Below are 22,036 nucleotides of genomic sequence, written 5' to 3'. Positions count from 1 at the left end.
AAGCGCCCAGTGTCTCTCTATCAGAGGACCGCGATGTAAAAAACTAAAATCTCTTCTCTCTCCGCTGTGCATAGGATGAGCTTAAATTGCAGGAGAAGAGAAGGCAGGCTTAGACATCAAGAAAAAAAAAATACTGTTTTTTTAAATCCTCCCTACCATAGAGTTTTCCCGAGGTTTCAAGCAATTACAAAAGTTCCCGTTGTCCCAGCGCTGATTTCTGCGCGCTGGTTGCTTGACATTGGTGTTGAAGACACTTGAAACTTGATCAAAGTCATTCAATATCTTACAGAGTCTGAAGTTAGGCACCTTCTCAGGGGTTCTTGTCCTTGTGCAAAGTGTTTGGTGTGCTTTGAAGGGTCAGTTTTGCTTTCAGGGTCTTCTCATGGCTAGAGCACAAGCCAGAGCATCCTGAAACATGGTCCTTGCGGGGCCGGGCTGAAACAACTTTCGGAGGAAGGATGTTCTCCCAATCCCCAGTCACCAGGCGGGGAGACAGAGCAAAGAGCCTGATCCTTCCCAGCCTTGCTGGCCTCAGCATCCTCTCCAGATGCTCCAGACTCAGAAAGGCACGGCTGCAGGAATGATTTTTGAGTGGAAGCACGGTTACATCTCTTTCACAAGTGATTCCAGGATTAAAAAAATGCTTAATGTAAAATGGGTACCAAATTCCCATCAGTGAGTAATGGTTATTGATTTTACTTAAAAAATAGTTCTTACATTGCTACTTAGTCATTCCAAAGCCTTAGATTTCAGTTAACATGTTGCCGTATTCAGGAAGTTGAATATTTAATAAAGTGATTCATATCTCCTGGTGATGGCAGCAAGAAAGCGGGGGGGGAGGGAGGGAAATGGACATTACAAAGGCTTGGTAAGTTTTTCAAATTGCTGATAGATTTATTTTTTTAAAAAAAAGTGGGGAAAAAGAAGGAAAAGCCTGGAATACTGAAAAATACAGTGGCAGAGGTCCAGAAGAGAAGGGCTTTTATTTACATGACTCACTGGACTATTAGAAATTCAATCTCTTATTGGGCTAATGGTGGGTGCTGAGAATTCCGAGCACATAATGTAGTACAAAAGTGTGCTGGGGAATGTGGAAAGGCGTTCCAGCTTCTTTTAATTAGCTCTGTGCATTTCCAAGTCTCTGTAAGGTGGCTCCTCCTTTTTCTCGAAGCCAGCGCAGCAGCGCTGGGTTTATAAAGAAAAATAATGTGACCTTGAGAAGTTGGCAGCGCCACCGTTGCGTACTCCGTGTCACGGTGCAGTCAGCATCCTCCCCAGGAGCTTGTCGCAGCCTTTGCCGCCGGCCTTTTTGTCTTGGGCTGCTGTCGCTCTGCCCGTGGGTTTAGCGGTGCTAATTGGTGCTGCCCGGCGTTATCCCTGCGTGCAGACGAGCCGTGGTGGCTCCTGCAGGAGACTTGAGATGTTCCTCTGGCGTTTGCGATTGCTCTCGACTCTCGCCTGCTGAGCATCTTTCCCATTTCATTGGAGATTCATCAAGAGCAGCCAGGGCATTTGCATTCAAAGACCATGCAGCTGCTTCAGTTCAACTGTGTTTATCTGTAATTAAATATTCCATTATCAATTAACTATTAATGCTTCCTAACGATTATTTGAAACCTGTGGGAGCCTTATGGGGAAAAGCTAGTGGTTATCTGCAGGTGAGCGTTGATGATTTGCATTAAATGCCTCGCTTGAGCCACGGTATTCCTTATCCATCAGAATATTTTTTGCCCCTGACCCATCCGGTGGGAAGGAACCTTGGTCCTGGCATCGCCCACCAGCAGAGGCAGTGGTGGCAGTGGGGGGGGTGCGCTGGAAGACTGGGATGCTCTGTCCCTGGTTGGGGAGGGTGGCTTGCCAGCTGGCTGGACCCTGCCAAGGTGCAGGAATTTGGAATGAAAGCCTGTGCCTTCTAGCATGTTCCCTCCTGCAGCGGTTTGGCTTTTTCTCCACTCAGTGCTCCACACGTGGAGGTTTACAACTGCTGTGCGGCTGGGGGGAGCAGTACCATTCACACATTACATTTTATATTTCCATCATATGGAGTTTTCCTTCCTTGGGAGTATACGTGGGGGCTCGGGGCTCAGTGCCTGTACAGAGCCTGAAATCATATCTCCGCAAGCAATTAAGCTAATCAAAAAGACCTTTGTGTTCTGCAACTAATTCTATTCTATTAACAGGAATCATTTTCTTTTTTTTAAAAAAAAATCCACTTCCAAAATCCATGCTTCCGCCTGTTGCCCAGTGCATTTCCACGTGCTTGTCCCAGTGATCCCACCAGGATTCCTGCCGCTCGGTGAAGGCGCTGGGGCGGCGAGGGAAGCACCTTCGTGCTCTGCCATCGTGTTTTAGCTGTTCCTTCCATCCAAAAATCCGAGCCGGCTGCTGCTGGCCGGCAGGACCTGGGCTCTAAACTCATTCCAAATAACCTGGCGTTAACAGGGAGCTGCTTGACTTCCAAAATGAGAGAACAGGGAGATAAAAGGGAGAAGAGGGAGTCTGTTAGGCTGGAACCCTCGAGAATAGAGTCTTTTTGTGTGCTGAGAGTTTGAGCGGTGGTGTGTATGGAAATGAGGACCTGATAGTGATTTCTTGGCTGATTTAGTCCTTTCAAGAAGCTGTCAATGTCTTAAGCAAATGACATATGGTGCTGATGAAAATTTACATGCAGGAAATTCAGGGAACCATTTTCCTTCACCCTAAATCTTCTGTATTTTTTTTATAGCAGTGTGAAGTGGGTACGAAGCACTATGGTTGTGATTGATTATTTTTCTCTCCTCTTGCTTTTGCCTTCAGTAGTTATTTGTGCTGTTGCAAAGGTAGCAGGAGGGTGCAAGCCATTCATTTGTCTAATTGATTTTCGAAGTGTTAATGCACTCGGTTGGTGAAATTCTAGCACTTCATGTTGTGGGATCCTTGGAAGTTAATAGCAGGCTACTCGCATCCCTAAAACATATGTGTAAGTAGATTGCTAGTCTGCAGGCTAGTGAATCCGCTCCTCCAAAGTATGTGCATATTAAAAAATAGGGTGGGGGGACAGAAGAGTGAAATTCTACCTCATTCAGGCAGGTTAATTTTATTGTTCTCTAGTTTTTATATCAGGCGATTGAATTACTTGGCTCTCCACAGTTATGAAAGTAAAATTTGGCTCTGCATACCTGAAGATTATTTATGAGAAGTTTGACTATTGATTCAGAACAAATAATAAAACAGCCTTTGGGGGTAAGAGTATTAAGTTTAAACACGTTGTCATAACAACCAGCCATAGTAACTTTCTCAGAATTGGTTTGAGGCATCCCATGTTTGCCATCAGCCCCAGATATGTTTGTTTCAACTCAGTTATTTGAAAAAGTTTCAAATTAATTTGGTTCTGCTGTCTTTGAGTTATCCAAGGATGGCACAACGCCCTACAGAACCCATTTTTATTACACCTTGTATTTCAAAAGGGTCTGCAAGATTGAGATGAAAATAATCAATAGAGAAATGATCAGGAGCAGTCTTAAACAGTTTTATAGCGTAAAGAATGTTTTCATCATGCTTTGTAATTATGCAGAATTCAGCCACAGGATAACACCAGGTTTAAAGGCTGTACTGTAGGTGGCAGAGATGGATTAGTTATGCAGCGCAATCATCCCTGCTATTTCATTAACTAGTAGAGCAGGATTACATTGCAGTTCCTCTACCATTAATAAATGTGCTGCCAAGCACCATCCTGGCTCCCTGCCGCATGCCTTGGAAAGAGGTAAATTCACCTTTGGAGGTGTTAGTGGAGCAGAGGGCTTTTATAATATTTTCTGGGCTATCGATTCTGCTGTTGAAAATGTGTAGTAATAAAATCTGAAGTAGCCTTTTGAATGGGATAGATTTCCAGGATCCTTTTACCTTCACGTAAAAAAGCATAGGTATTGGAATGCCAGTAATTTTTAAATAAGTGACAGTCCATGATTAAAAATGTAAATGGGCTTTCATTAACAATAATAGGATTCCGTAATAGCTTTTGTCATGGTAGTGTTGTTCTCCCTACCACGGTTAATGTTTCCATTATATACCTCAGTTCAAGAGGGCTGTGACTTAAGTAAACATTGTTCCAGACTGAGACCTGGCATGTGACAACTCAGCCAAGAATTATGATCGGGAGTTTAATAAAGCAAACAGCATAATATTTAAAAAAATAATAAAAAAAGTGTATAAAGAGGTATGAAGGAAACAGTTGCTGAAGGACTACTAATGGGCTGTGGAGCTTTCCACCTCATGTTTGATGGCTGTAATCTTCTGCAGGTTGGGATGGATCATAAATAATTGCTTCTTGCTGGCTATTCCCAGTAAAAAAATCGTTCTTGCAATGCTTTCTCTTTGTCAGTTAAAACAAACATTATTTTTTTTTTTTTAAACTGGGTTAACCAAATATGAAGATGGGAACTGAATAAGCTTGAGACTCAAGCTCATCTTGCATACCTTGGCTGTAGCGTGTCCCCTGAGATGATTTTGTCATTTCTGCATGATACTAATGAGATACAAAAGGTGACGGAACCGTGAGGCGCTGTTACTCTGGGGAAACACGTAGCGCTTCTCTAGCTCGGAGCCGTTCTGTACCTTCCACACGTTCTTGGCGAGGTAGGAGAGGGCTGGAGCCTCCAGGCTGTCCAGCTGGGCCCATCCCGTTTGTCTGGTGAGCCTCCAGCTCAGCCCCCCATATGTATCCTTTGCCTGAGGAGGAAGGACTGGAAACGCCGGGAATTAACAACCGTGTAACCGTTGGATGGGAAGGCAAGGCAGGGAGCGCAGGCACAGGAGCATCCGCGGGGTGCAGGGATGCATCCCTGGGGCCTGCGGTACTCGCTCAGGATTTCCTGTGTTCCTGTAGGAGGAGGTATTTGGGGTATCATTTACAATCATACTAACGTTTGGCTGTTACTGGTTGGTTTCTTGCAGGTTTACTGGGATGAATTTGCCTGCCCCGGTTATCAGCAGTAAAAACTGGCTGCGGCTTCACTTCACATCAGATGGCAACCACAGGCAGAAGGGATTCAGTGCCCAGTATCAAGGTAAACGCTCACTGGCCTGTCTCGCTATTCACAGTGTGTGTTTAGCCAATTTTATTTTTTTTTCCCCCCGAGGAACCTACAGTTAACTTCCTGCATGATCCCCTTCTGTATCCTGTTAACATCAATTTTTCCAGCGGGGTCTCTAAGCGTTGCCATGTGCAGAACTGCTGTTGGGAGTACCACAGGGAGATTCATTTGCACTGTGTGCTTCCTTAGGAGCGGTTCCTGTACCCGCTGCTGGCAGCGTGTGGGATGTGGGGATACAGGCAGGGTGCCCCCGGGCCGAGGGTGGTCTTAGGGTCTCACAGAGATTGCGCTGCCGTTACACCCCGCTGAAGCGAGAGGTAACTGAGTCTGTTTTGAATGAGGTGTAAACCGCTCCGGGTTCACCGGGCATCCCTGGAAGGGTGGATTTCAGTTTGGGGTCCTTAAGATGCTGTTGAGGGAGAGGAGATGCTCCGGCAGAGGAGTTGGGATGCTGTGGTGCTCCACGGTGTGCGGGCAGCCCCGGTGACCCATTCGGTGCGTCCTGTTGGGGCCGAACACTCGCCAGGGCGGGTTCCTCAGAGCTGTCCTCTCGGGGATGCTGAAGAACTTGGAAGGACTTTGTGGGCGCAGGGGAGTTGCATTGCTTCAGGCAGTGGCGCTGGAGGCAGGATCAGGGAGAGGGAAAACAAAGCGGGGAAGGGGCAGGGATGGCACCCAGTTCCTCGCCCGCCCTCCAGGTTTGTGTCGGCGTGCTGCAGAGCTCCCCTCAAAAGCAAGGAGGATGGCTGTGGTGAGGAGGGTGCCGTAGCCCTGGACTAACAGGAACGAAGAGAGAGGGAGCTGAGTTTCCTTGGATAGATCTACAAACTCGCCCCGTTCGTTTGTTCCCTGTTCCTTTAGCCCGAGCTGTGCTCTCCTGGCCTCCATGTGGGCTCCGTGAATCACCATTGTAACTTAACTTCCCTTGCTTTCCTTTAACATATAAATGACTTCAAATTATAAGAAAAAAGCCCCCTTTGTTTTTCCGGGGTAACACAAATGACTGCACGCAGCTGATGGCTTTTTGATACGACATTTTCCTTTGCTGTCATGATTGCTGCTTTCTATTAAAACACCTGTCTGAATCATCCTTTTTTCTTAAATAGAAAAGTACAGATTAATGTTATAATTTCCTCTGATTAGATAAATGTCAGGGGGTTCTAATCTAGCACACTCTTTGGAAGCTGTTTTGTTCGATATAATGAACTGTGCTTTTGTGTTTTGAGTGTTTCAAAGATCAACTTAAAAATGTGCTCTTGAAATGGCATTGAAGCTGGACCTCTGTCGAGCTGGCAGAGGGAATCTGGCGCTCGTTGTTCACGCACTTGCTGGGTTTTATGGAGTTTGTCAGGTCCCTTCTATCTGTTGGGGAAGGTTTCAATACTTAAAACAGAAACAAAGCGAACCCACCCCCACCCCCGGTATAAAGGCAGGGTATTGGCAGTCAGTGGAATCTGTGTCTGTACAACGTTCAAGGTGCCAGTGCAACTGCAAAAACCTCTTAACCCTTTTCATAAGAACGTAACCATGCTTGGACAGAAGTATTTTAATGGAGAGAAACGCATACAAAGTAGGATATGTAACGCCATATAAAACAGAGCAACTAAAATGTGTTTTTCAGCAGTAGAGATGAAGCAGACCCCGGGGTTGTCCAAGAGGAAGAAGAGAGGGTTAGGGTGAATCGAAGTTGTCGTCTGTTTTCCAAAGACATCTGTATACATCATTGATTAACATTCTGTGTCCTCTGAGACAGTACTAGGCGTTGCTGATAATCTATAAGAAAATCATTTCCCTTCCAGCTTGTTTAACGTTGATACCTAGTTTAGCAGAACGCCGCCTTTGTATCTTCTATTTCAGCTCTTTCTAATCCACACCCTGATTTGGATATATCTTTATGAATGTAAAGGCAAGGTTAGATATAATCACCCTGTATACAGCTTTTCTTTGTTAATACAGTAAATTGGTTGCCTTCCAGGGAGAGTTAAAATATTTTCCCCTTTCTTTTTCCCTTTTATGTAAGGGGAATCTTGTGTTCTTGCAAATACTTGCTTCCCTACGCCCTCTAGGCTTATGAAAGGAGCTGTAGAGAAACTGGTGCATCAGTCTTTGGGGTTTGTTGTTGTTGTTGTTGTTTCTTCCTGCCACTTCTGCCTTCCCAAAAAGGTGCCGTCTACCTGCAGGTCTTAAGAAAATAAGGTAGACGTGCCTTAGCGGGGAGAAGTGACAGCACAGCCAGGTATCCCCTGTCATCCCCTTCATCAGCATAGCAACGAGGTAATGAAAAAGCTGCTGAATTTAAAATGGTGCTGAACAGGTCTACAGAATGGTGTAGCCCATCTCTCTCTGCACATTTTGTTACAGAAGCTGGATCCCAAATTGCTTTTTAGTTGATTGTTACCAACACATAATTGCATCTTTGATTGATCTCCCCACCCCGTTCCCTTCCCCTTCCATCTTCCATCCTCAGGCGGAGAGCGGGTCGCGGGTGGGTGTCAGCCCGTGGCGCAGCACGGGGAACCCGCAGACCTCTCCCTTCCCTGACGGTCCGAGGAGCTGCCTGTTGCACGCGCTGCGCCACAGAAACGGCTTTTAAGGACGTGTATATATCTAGAAATACGCACGCCTAATTTTTAACGGATCTGCCAGTCTTCCTGTTGGATCACGTCTTACAAAGGGGTTACAGCATGTGCTGTGCAACCTGTTGAGTCTCCTGGGCGATGCTCAGGGAGAGGCAGAGCCAGGAAAATCCCGGTCCTTGTTGCAGGCTCTTGATTCCTAAAGAACTGCTGCTTCGGCCAGCTGATGGAGGGCATAAATGATGAGTTTCAAAATTGTTGCATCAAGGGTGTTTCTCTTCACCTGCAGCTTGAGTAAGGATCCCTGTAAGCAACCTGCCGTTGTGTCCCAGAGGATGCTAAAACGCCCCAGCAGGAGGAAAAAAGATTCAGACAAGTCTGTGTTTAATACCAAACCCCTAGCAAGGCGAACAGAGGTTCATAGAATAGATTTTTGCTGAAATGCTGTTTTCCAAATTAAAAATAAATAAATGTCTCCTTAAATTCTCATTTAGAGCAATGTGAAACGATTTCAAAGAAACATCCCAGACTACCTGCTTGCTGGAAAAGCTTTGTAATGTCATCTTTCAAATTTGACAGGACACTGAGTATTCCATTAGAATCTATCAGATACACGTGAGCAGCAAAACCCTCCAGAAAATAGAGGAATTTCTGTTCATGCAATTATCCTGATACAGTCCTTTGTAGTCCTGTTCCACATTCAAATTTATAAACAAAATAGGTTTTCATATACCAGATTTTTGAGGGCATAGAGTAGGAGAATTGTTCTTACTAATTTTTTTTTATAAAAAGGAAATGATACTGTATTCTGACTTGTTCTCATCTAGGGTAATTTGTACAGCTTGACTTCCATCATTACGTTTCCATGTCGCAAACAAAATGAAGGATTAAAAGGAGAGTATGTAGTGATATCTCTTTATCAATTATCATTGAAATAGACACGATGCAATTAGGGGAGTAAATACTTCATGGGTATTGCATCTTCATCTCCGCATTTTAGGCCTGGTCCTTAGTAACGAAGGTTTGGTTTCTGCTGCTTGTTTTGATTGCTGTTGGGTTTTTTGGAGCTAGGCTTTCCATTAGTCACAAATTTGGAGTGGGGTTCTGCTGGCTGGGTGGTGAAAGCAGGAATGAATATGGGTGAACCTTTGTTATCGGGTGCGTCCTTTAAAAATTGGCCGTGTTTGGCCAGGCTGAGGTGTGTTGCAGCTCTGAGCTCCCCATGCTGATTTTGGGATGTTCAGCAGCCCTGTGGTGCAGTTGGGCAGCTGGCGCACCCTGATAAGTGCTGACCCTCCCAGGGACGCGTTATCCTGTGCACGGTGTCGGCATCGATACCCACGTGCACAGAGCATGCGCCAGGGACTGGAAAGCTTTGCTCATCTTTGAAGGCTCCAGGCTTCCTTTATCACACAGAACTTGATGGTCCTGTGCTTTTCTGTGGGTGGCTAGGAGAAACATTCACTGGTAATTGTATCAAGTAACTTGCAACGGGAAGATGCAGAGAATATAAAAATGGAAATTATTTTTATAAAGCTGCTCTCTCACTGATGGTGCCCCAGAGCACTTTACAGAGCAATGAATTAGCTACTGCAAAGTCACGAGCCATTGTGCATCCTGCAGTCGCTCAGATTTAGCCCTGGATGCTTGGGCTTGATTGTATTTTATTGACTGGGAGGGAACATCGGCTGTGACCACGAGGTTATCCCTGTACTTGCTTGGAAAGTGCCAGAGAATCGGGAACGGCGGCGTTACGGAGGATGAGCAGAAGGGGACCTGCTCGGCGCTTTATCCCGGTGGCGTGGTAGATGTGACCCCCTCTGTCACACAGCCAAAAGGCTGCAGAGCGCGTTCGTGTTTTAAAGCTGTCGCTGTTCCCGTCGAGACAGAAAGAGGTTTCAAAATTTCCCCCCCAACATTAGATTTGGTGGCCCTGTGGGTCTTCTGTTGGTCCCTTGACGGTGCAGTTGTTGAGAGGCTCGATGTCGGCGTCATCAGTCCGTGACCTGGAGAAATACGTGGCTGTCAGGGGCATTGGGAAACCTGCTGCATTTCTCCTTGTGGATTTACAGTAAAAAAGAAACAAGTGTGTGATAATTTGCTTTGAAAGTGGCATACTGCTAATTATTTTTCCCTTCTTTAAAAAAATAAAAAAAAAATAAAAAAAAGAAGCACACACACACCCCCCCCAACAGATTAAAGACACAGTACTGGTAAGAAAGATGTGAACAACACGAGCTTTTTTTCATCGAGGTTTTTTAAGCTAATGTGGACCTCAGTTTGAAGTTAGAGCTGCTTTATTTAAGGAGAAAGCAAAAAGCTGTAGCCAAATGATCAACAAAAAGCTCCAAGCTAGCGTCGAGCTCAGAAAAGCACTGCCTTAGGTAAGCTTCAAGGAATAATACTTGACATCTCCCTGTCTGAAGCTCCTGCAGACAGATGTTATAAACAGATTTTTATTTTTTTTTTAAGCAAAAAACCAAAAAGCATGATTAAAAAAAGCTTGTTAGTTGTATCGGTAATTTTTCTTGACAACGTTGTCTTAAAAATGTGCTAATTTAGGGATGAAAGTATGACAAGATAAAGAAAAAGAAAAGAACATTTCTCCGTAGATAAGGACTGGCTCGTTGGAGAAGGGATCCCATAAAGTGATTTGGGCATCGTGCTTTCTGCTGTGAAGTTGTTCTTTAACCACGTTAACTTCAAATAACGCCAGTAAAAAAATTCTGCTGTGTGTTAGGCAAAAATAGCTGTGTCTGTGCTGCAGGGAGCCGTTGCCTCTCTCTCTCGCTCCCGGTATCCAGATGGTTTTGCCAGTGTGGGGTTTGTGCAGAACCCTCTGGTGTAGTGAGCGCCTCGGCGGCAGCCAAGTCCAGATAATAAAAACAAGGAGCTGCTCAGTTACGCGGGGGATTTTCATATCGAGAAGGACGGGGCTCTCTTGGGGATGGATGGATGGATGGATGGATGGATGGATGGATGGATGGATGGATGGATGGGGATCTTGTTGCAACCCTCGTGGTTTCTCGTTTTCTGGGTGAGGAGCAGAGTGGGGAGGTGAATGGTCACACCGGGAGCTCTGGTAGCCACTGTGCAGCATCTCTACTTGTGCCTGTGGCTATGAGTAGTGGGTCTGTGCGCTCACGCTTCTCTTTGCCAGTAACGTGGTTTTACTGTGGCCCTTTTCCCTGGGATTTTACTGCCGTTTTGAGCCTACCGTTAGGCAGATCGTGATTACGGTTGGTAGGTTATGGGGTGTTCACGTGGGGCACAGTATTCCCGCAGAAGCGGAGAATGGCTTCGCTCCATAACGCGTTCATTGAAGAACTGCTGCAGTCAAACCGGGTGAAACCAAGCTGCCCTTTTCCCCCAGAGCTTCCCTTTTGCCTGTTTCCCGTTTTTTATCCTGTTAAGCAAAATGCCGTGGTTACAGAGGGGTGAGGAGCTGTGTTCGGCTGGGGTCGGCTTGGCTCGGATCCCCAGGGACACCAGCCCAGACCTAACACGGCTCCGAGGGGCAGGATAAGCTGTCCGGGCTGTAAGGGGAAGACACAGGGTATCCTGCAGCATGGGTGGGTGGTTTACAACTGTTGCTTCATTTTCTTTTTAAATAATCCCTAATGCTTAGCTAAATCTTTCCCTTGTCTCTGCTTTGTTTTAAATCTGTCCCTGTAGTCAAAAAGCAAGTTGAACTGAAGTCCAGAGGGGTGAAGCTAATGCCCAGCAAGGACAATAACCAGAAGACATCAGTGTGTAAGTTTTTTGGCTGCTCCTTACGCTGTCTTTTGTATAATGGTCTCCTTGAACATTTCATTTGACTTTCCAGTAATCTCTAAAACTTCGTCACTCTTAAAAGTTTTAATGCTTTTCCCTCTCCTCCCTCTGCATTACTGCATCACTTCCAGTGCTCTATTCACAAGCATATACTAACTTGTTGAAGTGGGAATGGAGGGGATCGGTGTGTGTGCATTTAATATATACTGTATGCTTTCTGCTCGATGATGGACTGGGGTTCATGATTTCTGTTGGGTTTTAGCGTGGAAAGTGTCAAACTGTAAACAGTTTTGAAAACTGCATTGATGCTACTGCTGTAAAATTAGGAGTTAGGGATAAGCAACCCCACCGAAAAAGACCTAGCAGGAAATCTGCAGAGGCAATGGCAGCCTCTCTCTTTTTCTCTTTGCATTTTATTTAATTGTCCCTGAAGAAAAATGATACCGCTGCTGTGCAAGAGCTTGTAATACTGATTTTTATGGTCTCCTTGTTAGTTACTCACTTTCAGCGTGTCTAGGGGTTGATATGTTGGAGGTGTGCTCAGAATGTCACCTGGTCACTGCTGTGTTTTCCTCTTGCAGGAGGGGAAGCCGTTAGGTCTGTTCCTCTTTGCCTTTTAGGTCCTTTTCAAATCAGAAGCAGGACCCGTAGTTCTTTATGCCTGACTGTGGACGGACCACTAGGCTCCTAACGGGACTTATTAATAATATTGAACAGGAGGGATCAGCATTAACTCAAGTTTATGTTTTATATGTATTCGAACAGGAGCAGAACCTAGCATTTTTTTAAATACCTTTTTAGAGGAGAAGAGGCGATTGCTCATTTTGTTGCATAGACCATTACACCCATCAAAGAGGTACCGTTTGGACATTTCCCTCGTCTGAATTTTGGATGCCAAATTCACTTAAGAAAAAAGGATGAATTGAATGTAAAGCATTGCTCACTGTCGGTCTGAAATGAGAATGGCTCGCTTCTAGGCCCAAATGAGAGTGCTTATAAGTCTCACATTTTTCAGAAGCAAAGCCCAACAAGGTAACAAAATAGCAGGGTATAAGTTGCCCAAAACCTTCAGAGCAGAAAACGGTAGGACGTGTTTTGAGGAAATGAATTCAGTTTTAAGAAAGTCCCTGTATGCAACATGTTTCTGGTTGTATGATGTTTCTTGCCGAGAAGAATTTAATTGTAATAAACATTTCAGCTCACTTAACTAAGGGTGAAGCTCTGTTGGAAGGTACCACGGTCTTTGATTGTGTGGGCACCGGAGAGAAAAGGATGTGTTTGGAGTGGGATGTCTGCTGCCTGGGGTGTGGGGGAGGGAGTCTTGGCTGAGTGGAAGACGTTAGCCTGGTTCGGAGTCATTAGTTTACTGTCTGTAAGTATCCCGGTGTTGGGAATATATAGGGTTCCCATTTCTCCTTCCTGGGAACGTGAGGCTGCTTCCCTAATGACCGCTGTCAGCTCTGGCCGTGCCCAGGGCTCGGGGGAAGGTGGGGGCTGAGCGAGAGACAGCGGCTGAACTCCCCTTGCTGGGCTGTCCTGCTCTGTCCCAGTCGAGCTCCACTTTTGAGGGCAAAAACGTAGGAAGTTCTTGTTGCTTCTGCCCGCTTTATCCTCACCCAACGGGGAGCAGGCTTCAGTCTTCAAAGCTGTCAATTCAGCATCTTGTGTAGTGCTAATCTTGTCCTATTTGATAAGGCAAAACAGAGCATAGGGAGGCAGCTTAGCCTGAAAGCTATTAAGCTGTAATAATATAGATGGTGATAGTTCCGTGGCCCAAATTCCTTTCCCTTACCAGCATGGTGCTTGCCACAACCCTTGTGCCTTCAGCTCCTTCCCTGTGCGCTGCTCTTAGCAAGGTCTGGATTGTAAACCCAGATTAAGCTCTATCTCCCACAGCCTTCTGCTGTCACACTTCTGTTACAGTACATTTTCAACTTCAGAAATGCTGATTCCGGAGAAGATGTCTCCAGAAAATGGTTCATTTTCAGAAAATGGAGCCCAAGAGGTTATCTTCTTTTTTTTTTTTTTTTCTTCTTTCCCCTTGCTTTTTTGATTTGCATGGCTAGCCATGCCCCTTCTTCTCTCAAACTTTCATGAGCTTCTGAGTCTGCGTATGCATCAGAGGTAATTATACAGGTGGGACAGGCTGATTAAAGACCTGTGAAGTTTGCTAGTGGTGCTCTTATTTCATCTGACTCGAATATCGGAAATTTAGAAACCTCTGTGTCTCTTGGTAATAGCTAGAGCTGTGCCATGCTTTATTTTCAAAGGCTTTCTTCCTAGCCATGTTTTTCTGGTGCTCTTTGCACATCCTAAAATTCTCCCTTGAAGAATCTGTGGCGGTGTAGAGCAGCTTGCAGCCATGTCCTTACCACCCTGCAGGTCTGCCAGGAGGTTTCTGGTGGGCTGGCTGGACGCTGTGGTTAGCTGCCAGATCCTAACTGTCCAGATTAAAGCCCGTGTGTTTCATCTGTTGGAGTAGAGGCGACACATATCCACGGAACAGCACGTGGTACTATTGCAGGAAAATAATGTGTAGAAATATGAAATTTGGGGGGGAGGTGCTAACTGTGTTCAGTCACAAACGTGTTTATTGAAATGGAAATCAAGTGCCTCGTACTGTTCATCATCCCTAAAATGATTTGGACGTTTTGCTTTAATCATTTTTTTTGGAGGAAAAATAATACAGCTCCTGAGGATAAGATAGAAGAAACAGTTTTACATTTTAAATTGCGCTTAGGAGATTGTTTCTTTTACTGTACGCAGCATGTAAATGTGAGTATTCCAAGTCACACAGTGGGAAAAGCGTGGTGCTTTGCTTTTACAAAACAACATCAGAGCCGCTTCTCTGACCTTTGAATGAGGCATCCCTGAAAACGCGCTGCTGGATATCTTGGAAGCGCTTGTACGAAGTAGCGCAAGTTCTGTGTATGTTCAGATTTGTCAAAGCCTATTTTAAATGCACGAACGCCAAGTAATTTTGGAGGTGTTGATCAGTTGTAGGTCTCAGCCAAGTGTACGGAAGCTTCTAGATCCTCAGCATTGCAGCAAGCCTGCTTTCTGCATGGGGTGCTGAGCTGCGAGTGGTTGTATCTGGGTCCGGGCTGAACCGCGGCAGCACGGAGCGAGTGCAGAGCCGCAGAGGAGCAGCCCTGGGTCTCTAGCACTCCAGCTCTGAAAGAAGCTGCCTTGGCTTTAAGTAGGGCAAAACACAGTCTTGGCAAATGGTATTTAAAATCTGAAAGCCTGTAAACGTTTTTGAACCCGTCTATTTTTCCGAGCTAGCCTGAGATAGCGACAAGATGTGGAATTACAGGGTCAGAATTCCCCAAGCAAAAGATTTCCAGCTGGAAGTTGTCGTGACCAGCCCAAGTCTGTACCCTTTTCACGCTGGCGTTTGGCCAGACGGGTGAGCGGGGTAACATCGGGATCGGCACCACTGAGGTTCTGGAGATGCTGGATGAAGGACGCGGAGGGGCAGCGAGCCACTGACTGGGGTGGTAGCTCTCCCGTTCGTAGGGCTGAGTTTTGTAACCCATTAACCAGAAGGTTCCGTGGAGTAACTGCCAGCCTTAACGTGCTCTTAAAGATTAACCCTTTTAAAACTTACTAATTGCTGCTACAGTCCTTCCCTCCCCACCCCCCCGTGGCAGTAGAAAAGCCCACTTGTTTTCACTGTATTTCTCATGCTGAGAAATGTGGAGCCTTTGTAAAATCTTTTTAGATGCTGCTTTATTTCCTAGTTAATATTTTACATCCCTAAATTCAATAAAAAGCTGTCCCTCGGGAACCTATCGATGAACTTTCTTTAATAATGTGGTGAGATACAGAGAACTAAAGAAGGTTCTCAGTTCTTCTAACAGATGGAGTAAATTACTGTGTCAAACAAAGCGGTCGTCACTGTCTGTTCCTGAATGCGCAATGGCAAGGTAGTTGCTGAAAAAAAAAATCAGGAGGAGAATGAAGGGGCGGAAAACTAGTTGCATGGTTTGGGGGAGAGACTCCTTCAGCCTATAATGTAGAAACTGAACAGTTCATCACAGTTTGAGACCTATTGTTTTTCTAGTAACCTTGAAGAATTCATTTTGGAGCGCTGCAGCCCAGACGTAGATCAGTCAGACCTGCAGGAGGATGAGCGCAGTACTGACAGCAAGTTCTCAGCATAACAAATATGGCTTATGTGGGTTATATTCCTGTGCGTGTGTTTAAAACAAAACGTAGAAGAACAAAAGTTTCTGTAAGTGACCATCTAACCCATCTTCTCCTTTTCTTTTGCTCTCCTTCACGTTTACCAGTAAAATATCCCAGCTATCGTGCTACGGAGTTACGTTTCCTTTCCACCCTGCTCTGTTTGATCTTACCTGCTCTCTGGTTTATCAACACGGGTTATACAGAGATGAACAAAATGCTAGCTAACAAGAGAAGAAATGTTACTGGTAACCAACAACCTGCCTGTGGGTTTTGCTGGTCCTCTGTAGCCTTGCTTCCTCCCAGAGCTTGGCATCGGAGGCTTCCAGGTTCACTGCCAGCTGCTACGGGACGTAATTGATGGATGTGATACAGGGCAGAGGGAAGTAACCCAGGCATAAAAGATGTCTGGATAGTCCTTTGACCACGGGAGAAAAATTGGGCTGTGGAAAGGCAATCTGGTAATCCGCTCTGCAGGGAAGAGCGTGCAGGTCTTTGGATGGAGAGATGTCTCTAGAAGCTGGGTTTGCGCACGCGGACGTGGTGGGCATCGCTCCTTTAGTGTGCTTTTGCTCTGGGGAAGGTGTAGAAGCGAGATGAGAAATCTTAGCGCTTTTCCTTCAGTACCATACGGGCTGGTGACGTCCAGCCCTAGTTTGTACGCTCTATTCTAAGCGTTAATTTTACTTTGGAGACATCTGTATGCGTGGTCACCGTGTTTGCGTGGGTAGGTAGTGATCTGAGAAGCCCTAGGGACGACGGTGTCACCGGTGTCCTTTGTGCAGCTGACCTTGCGTTTCTCAGACTCAGCGTGTGATTTCAAGCACTAGCAGAGGGGCCCTGGGAAGCCGGGGATTTCCTTTGGGTCACCAAATGATTTTTGCATTTTGGAGACCTGCTGGAGGCGCCGGCTCCTGGCGCAGGGTTTTGTCGTGGCCGCTTCAGTTATTGGGGCGCTGATGCTGGAAGTCCCGGAGCTGAATCCCCGCTCTGGGCAGGGGCTCCCTGCCGTCTGGCTCTGGTGTACGTTCAGCATCAGAACCCGTGACGGCTGGCAGCAAAGCTTTGTAGCTACAAAACGCAGCTATCAAAAGGTAGTGTGTGCCGCTTTCATGCTGCTGTCACTTGCCGGTGTCTCTGTCCTGGTGACTGAGCTTAACGCAAGGTTATGAATATGCAGAAGAGGGAAATCAGTCTCCCAGGAGCCTGGTTCCCTGCGAGCCCTGTGTCTGTTGCTCTTGTGCCCTCAAACACACGGAGGAGAGCGTGGAGCACCGAAGCGGCACTCCGAGACCCCGAGCAGCGGCAGGGCCGGCCCCGAGCCATCCTGCGGGTGCTGGGCTCCAGCACCCTGGGGTGGGGTGGGAAGCGGGGGGCGGGAGACCGGGAGGCACAAAGGCCCTCGCCGAATGGAAGGGCACAAGGTGAGACGTTGTGCCTGCAGCCGATGTCAGAAGCTGTCACATTTCCAGCGTAGGCAGCTGGTGCGGGTGCTGGGGTGAGCGCCCCGTCCCAGCAGAGAGCTCCCTCCGTCCTTTTAGGAACAGCGTTCCGTCTTCCACCTGTAGTGCCTCACTCCGCAAGGTCTAATTACCCAATTAATAATTTCCATATTTGATGGTCTTGCCTTCCTGTGTGTTCACGCTGCGCAGTCTGTGTTTGTGTAGCTACTCCACGTGTTTATCCTCCCATGTCAATATTGACACGCACACGGCTCCATCGCTCTCACTGCTCCGTGCCGTGCACACCTCGCGCTGTCTCTCGTGAGAAACATGCTTTTGTCACCGCACCATCATCCATTTGGCGGCGGTCTTCGGGGCGCTGTGCTAACGTAGCGTCTGCTGAAATACAGCAGAGCTTTTTCCTTGAACCGAGCGAGAGGTAGAGGTAGAACGGACGCGCGCTGGGTTCAGACTCATCGCTTCGCTGCTTCAGCATCCTTGCCAAGAAATGTCGCCTTTTCCTTGGGTCCTTCCCTTAGCGATTCAAGAAAACCGAGTCACATAAAACTGAGGCAGCTCCGTGACGAAATCATCCCTCTGCCCCCCATCATTGTGCGTTTTGGGAGTTGCTGGAATGCAAAATTGGAATCGGTGTGTTGCCAGAGCTCATCTCGTCCTTGTCAGGAGCCCCCTCCCCCGCCCCCCAGGTTGTATCCCCCCCAGGTCAGTGCCTGACTGCTTGTTTGTGCCGTTTGACGGGCTGGAGAGGGAAGGTGGAGATGGGGAGGTAGGGAACGAAGTTTGAAGGTGTTTATTCAGTGCTGATCACCACTTCATAGATTTCATGTTTGTTGGCAGTTACATTAAGGTTGCTCCATAAAATTTTTCATATCCAAACTAAATTACTTGCTTTATAATGCTAGACTTGCATTTCCCTCTCCTTTCTCCCTTTTGTTCTGTGCTTGGTTTTTCCCCTGGTATCATACACCTGCCTCTTCATTGAGTTGTTTTCTTTCCCTGGCACCACTCAGGTGGGTTTGGGGGGGCGGTAGGCTGTCACCTTGTGGTGTCACAGGTGGCCCGTTTTAATCACAGGCTGTGGAAATGGGCTGGCTTAGTCGGTGTCATTTTGCAGAACAAAAAAAACCTCTTTTCAGAGGTACTTCTGTAGTGGAACGGAGGGAAAACTGTGTCCCTAGCTGGCATTTCCTAGAAAACACTTTGGTGTATAAACCGAGCTGAAATGATTCCAGTTACATTTGTTTCCCAAGCTGTTTTGGTTTTGGTGGGGGTGTTTTTGGTTTTGGGTTGTTTTTTTTTTCCTAAACAAAATGGAATATGTTCAGGTTTTCGAGCTACCGATTGCCATTTTTCTCTCCACATCCACCAAGACAGTTGATGAAAGAATGTTTCTTTTGCTATTCTGTCTCTGTATGTGCTGTTTTTGCTTTGTAGTAACTCAGGTTGGTGTGTCCCAGGGACATAATATGTGTCCAGACCCTGGGATTCCAGAGAGAGGCAAAAGAATAGGCAACGATTTTAGGTAAGAACCTTTTATGTGTGTGTTTCTGCATGCCGCAAAGCTACCCTCGATAACCATTGTGTGTGCTCCTTGGCATTCTGGAGTCTGTTTTTAGAGACCATCTGCACACCTCTAAATGTGTTCTCTCAGAAAAGCTTGCCGAGACTAGTGATTGTAAAAGAACAAGTGTGTGTAAACGTGCCCATGTGTGTTTGGGAGACCGTGTCCCAGATGAGGCTCTGCAATGATCTCTCTTTCAGAGCATTTCTCTTATCACAACACGGGCGTTTAGCCAGGCTTGTATAATCCATGTTTGTTGTCATTCCCCGCTCCAGTTAAGTGCAGAAAGAACTGCCTTAAACAGCACCAAAAAAAATATATTTAAAAAAATATTAAAAAATCACTTTTCAAATTAGCTTCAGTCACAGCATGGCCCTGCCCCTGGTGAATTTGAGGTGACTTCCCAAAGCGCTGGCACAGTTCCTTGTCAATAAGTATATGTGGTGCTAGATAATTGTTTTCTTATAAAGTTTAAAACAATGCTGCTGTTCCCTTCTGGTTGCTAGCGTTTACAGTGTGCAGGAATGAATCAGCCTGCTGTTAGCAATGGGGAATCGATATTTAATCTTATTTCACTGTTGATAGCCGTTTTGTTCACAAAAAGTGTCTTGCAGCTTAGCCTGAGTCTATCAAATTTTCCTGAAATCCAGAAAACGGATCGGAGGGTTGAGGGTGGAGGAAAGGGAATTCCCAATAGTCCCTAAATGCCATGGGATAAATCCTGAGCTGCTTGCTGTAAACTGGCACGGTGTTGCTTCAGTGGAGAAGGCAGCATTGGCTTAAATCAGCAGAGGAGCTGAAGCCAAAGTGTTAGAATAAAGAAAAAAAAAATAAATTTAGTAGTAGATAAAGAATTTTTTTTTTTTTTTCTTTATGAGAATGCTGAGCATGTCATCTCTGGGGGCTGAGCCTGTGCTCCCACATGGAATAAAATTCCCGCTGAAGTTGCATGGGAAGGTTCAGCTCTGTCCGTGCACTGTCACCCCCAAGGCAAGCGAGCGCGTGGGGCAGCCTCTGCCCCTCACCCGCTTCGGCTGTTGCCTGCAGGGCTGGGGAACTCCCTCTGCTCCCAGTTTGGAGAATCGCTGGGGTAGTAACGAGCAAGTGACGAACCTGTTGCTGCAGCGTGGTCTCGGTTGCTAACGTCCCCCTCTGTTCTGCCTGCTAGGTTAGGCTCCAGCATCCAGTTCACCTGCAACGAGGGCTATGATTTACAAGGGTCCAAAAGCATCACCTGTAAGAGAGTGAGCGACATAATTGTGGCATGGAGTGACCACAGGCCGGTGTGCAGAGGTGAGAAGACCAAAAAATTTTTTCCTGAGTTATTAGGACTAACGACAGCATCCATCTCCTTAATGTCCCCGTCGTGCATCACCCACTCTGTCCTCGTTTGTCACCGCTCAGGGGGTCCGGACCCACCGCCTGCTGCCTGGCTGTACAGATCTGTGTTCAAACCCCTCCTCGGGCAAGGGGCACGGCAGGGAGTACCCCCCCCCCCCCCGCCTCGAGGGGAGAGCCCCCCTGGATGCTCGCAGCCTGCTGGGAAGGTGCAGCCCTGTCCCACCGTGTGCTCAGCACCGCGCTGGGTGCACATGTGCCCTTGGCAGTGGCGCTGTGGGCTCGTCAGCTCCCTGCTCAGCAGTCCATGGGATCTTTATTAATAGTTTTCCAATGATCCTTCTTGTTTTCTGGCCGAGCACGAGAGTGTCATACGAGTTTAAATTTCCAGTCTTTTCTACACAAGCCTGAGAAAGAAACCTTTGCTTGGTTCTCATGCAATATTTTTTTTTGGATTCTGGAGATTTGGGTTTGAAGAAAAACACCTGTTCCTGTGCATAGCAGTACTAGTAAAGCTGTTTCCATTAACTACGGAGCCCCATCAGCTATTAGCTCTGCACCACACGGGTGACATCGGTGTCCTTCATACCCGTGTACTGTGTCCTCACCTCTGAGCAACGCTTTTTGCTCCCTTCTGGTCTCTTTATTGCAGGGATTCCTTTTAATGGGATGAGGAGGAGAGGGGAGGAAAGGTGAAAGCCTGAAACAAAATCTGGAAAAGCTAAGATGGAGGGAGATACTTCTACGTGGAACCTGCTGCTAGTAGGCAGCAATATAGGATTACTTGGACTGTGGTTCCCTGCCAGCATTATCCTGATTATCCCGTGGCCCAGCCATGAGCCATCAGTGAATGAAGTTGTTTTTCAGCGGGGAAAACACTAATGCCCATTTCGCCCTTGGCCATTTTGTTTTCATTCCGTCTCTCTCTAAGAAGTCGCATGCATAATTGTGATACTTGTAATGCTAATAATGAACAACTTGTAATATTTTTAATTAAATCCCTCTAAAGCTCTTAAAGTCATAAATTAGTATTTTTTCAGTTCTTTTTTCTTTAATTTCATCTACGGAGTTTTTCAAGGCTTTGGAATCCCATCTAATTCTTGAAACAAGCCTAGAATAAATTGAATCACTGTAAGAGGATATTTGGCATAAATATGTGACACTATAAAGGAAATTTATGGTGTCCTCTTGCAGGAGATAAGAAAGGATTTGCCTGCATTATTCTGATTCTATGAATCAACTTAATTTTTTTTTTTAACTGCTAACTTTTGCGGTTGTTTTCTTTTTAAAAAGTTTTCCATCTGTTTCTTATTCCATCTTTATACTGCTTTTTTTTTTTTTTTTCCCTCCCTGTTTGTTCTTTTTGTTATTGGGTCAAATAACAGAAATCGGGGTCCCTGCTGAGCCAGCTTTTAACCCCCTGGTCTGTGTAATTTCTAATCCCCAGTGCTCAAACCTCTCCCTGCTGTTGGGAAACTGTTCTTCAGCTTCCCCATCTGCAGTGGGTTCCCTCTGGGAGACGGGCAGGCTCTCCGAATCCCTTTGCGCTCCTGTTGCCCGCTTGTAAAATGGGAATAATGGTGGGAGTAAGAGGATTTACCTTATTTCTGTAAGGTAGGGTGCAATGACTCCAGGATGGGGTCACACAGGAGGGATGGGGCATGGATAGATGCGCTCTGCTCTTTCCTGAGCAGCTTCTCAGCGTTCCTGTGTGACCACCTCTGCAGTCAGACAGTTTGGCCAGGAGACCGTTTTCCACACCCTACTGCTATTTGGGGGGGGGCGGGGGGGGGGGGGGGGGGGGCAGAGAACCGCTTTGCAGATGCCACGTGTGCAAATAAGGTTCCTTTGAGATTGGGGATATATTAATTTTGAGGATCCACCACCACAGCAGAGGCAGTTCCATGACCAAGGATGCTGTTCTTCACATGTTCTGGGTAGATCCTACATCCAAGGAATACCACAGGCTGAGATTGCCCTGCTTAAGCATTTCTTAGTTTCTACTTTACCCAAGATGTGTTTAAGATGCAAAATTGAGCTGCCATCCTGGGTTGGAGTCCCCAG

At 46.4% G+C, this 22,036-nt stretch overlaps 1 protein-coding gene across 1 annotated transcript in view; it reads left to right on the top strand.

The window, feature by feature from the left end:
* CSMD2 (CUB and Sushi multiple domains 2) overlaps positions 1-22,036 on the top strand; it is a 305,956-nt gene that overhangs the window by 129,291 nt on the left and 154,629 nt on the right. Inside the window, exons 6-9 of the mRNA XM_056332990.1 lie at positions 4,933-5,045; positions 11,324-11,401; positions 18,508-18,595; positions 19,803-19,927. Coding sequence (XP_056188965.1) covers positions 4,933-5,045; positions 11,324-11,401; positions 18,508-18,595; positions 19,803-19,927 — 404 coding nt within the window. The remainder of the gene's footprint in view (positions 1-4,932; positions 5,046-11,323; positions 11,402-18,507; positions 18,596-19,802; positions 19,928-22,036) is intronic.

This window comes from Falco biarmicus, chromosome 3 (genome assembly GCF_023638135.1).
Source record: "Falco biarmicus isolate bFalBia1 chromosome 3, bFalBia1.pri, whole genome shotgun sequence".
In the NCBI taxonomy this organism is placed as follows: Eukaryota; Metazoa; Chordata; class Aves; order Falconiformes; family Falconidae; genus Falco; species Falco biarmicus.
This window is presented reverse-complemented; position numbering and strand designations above follow the sequence as displayed.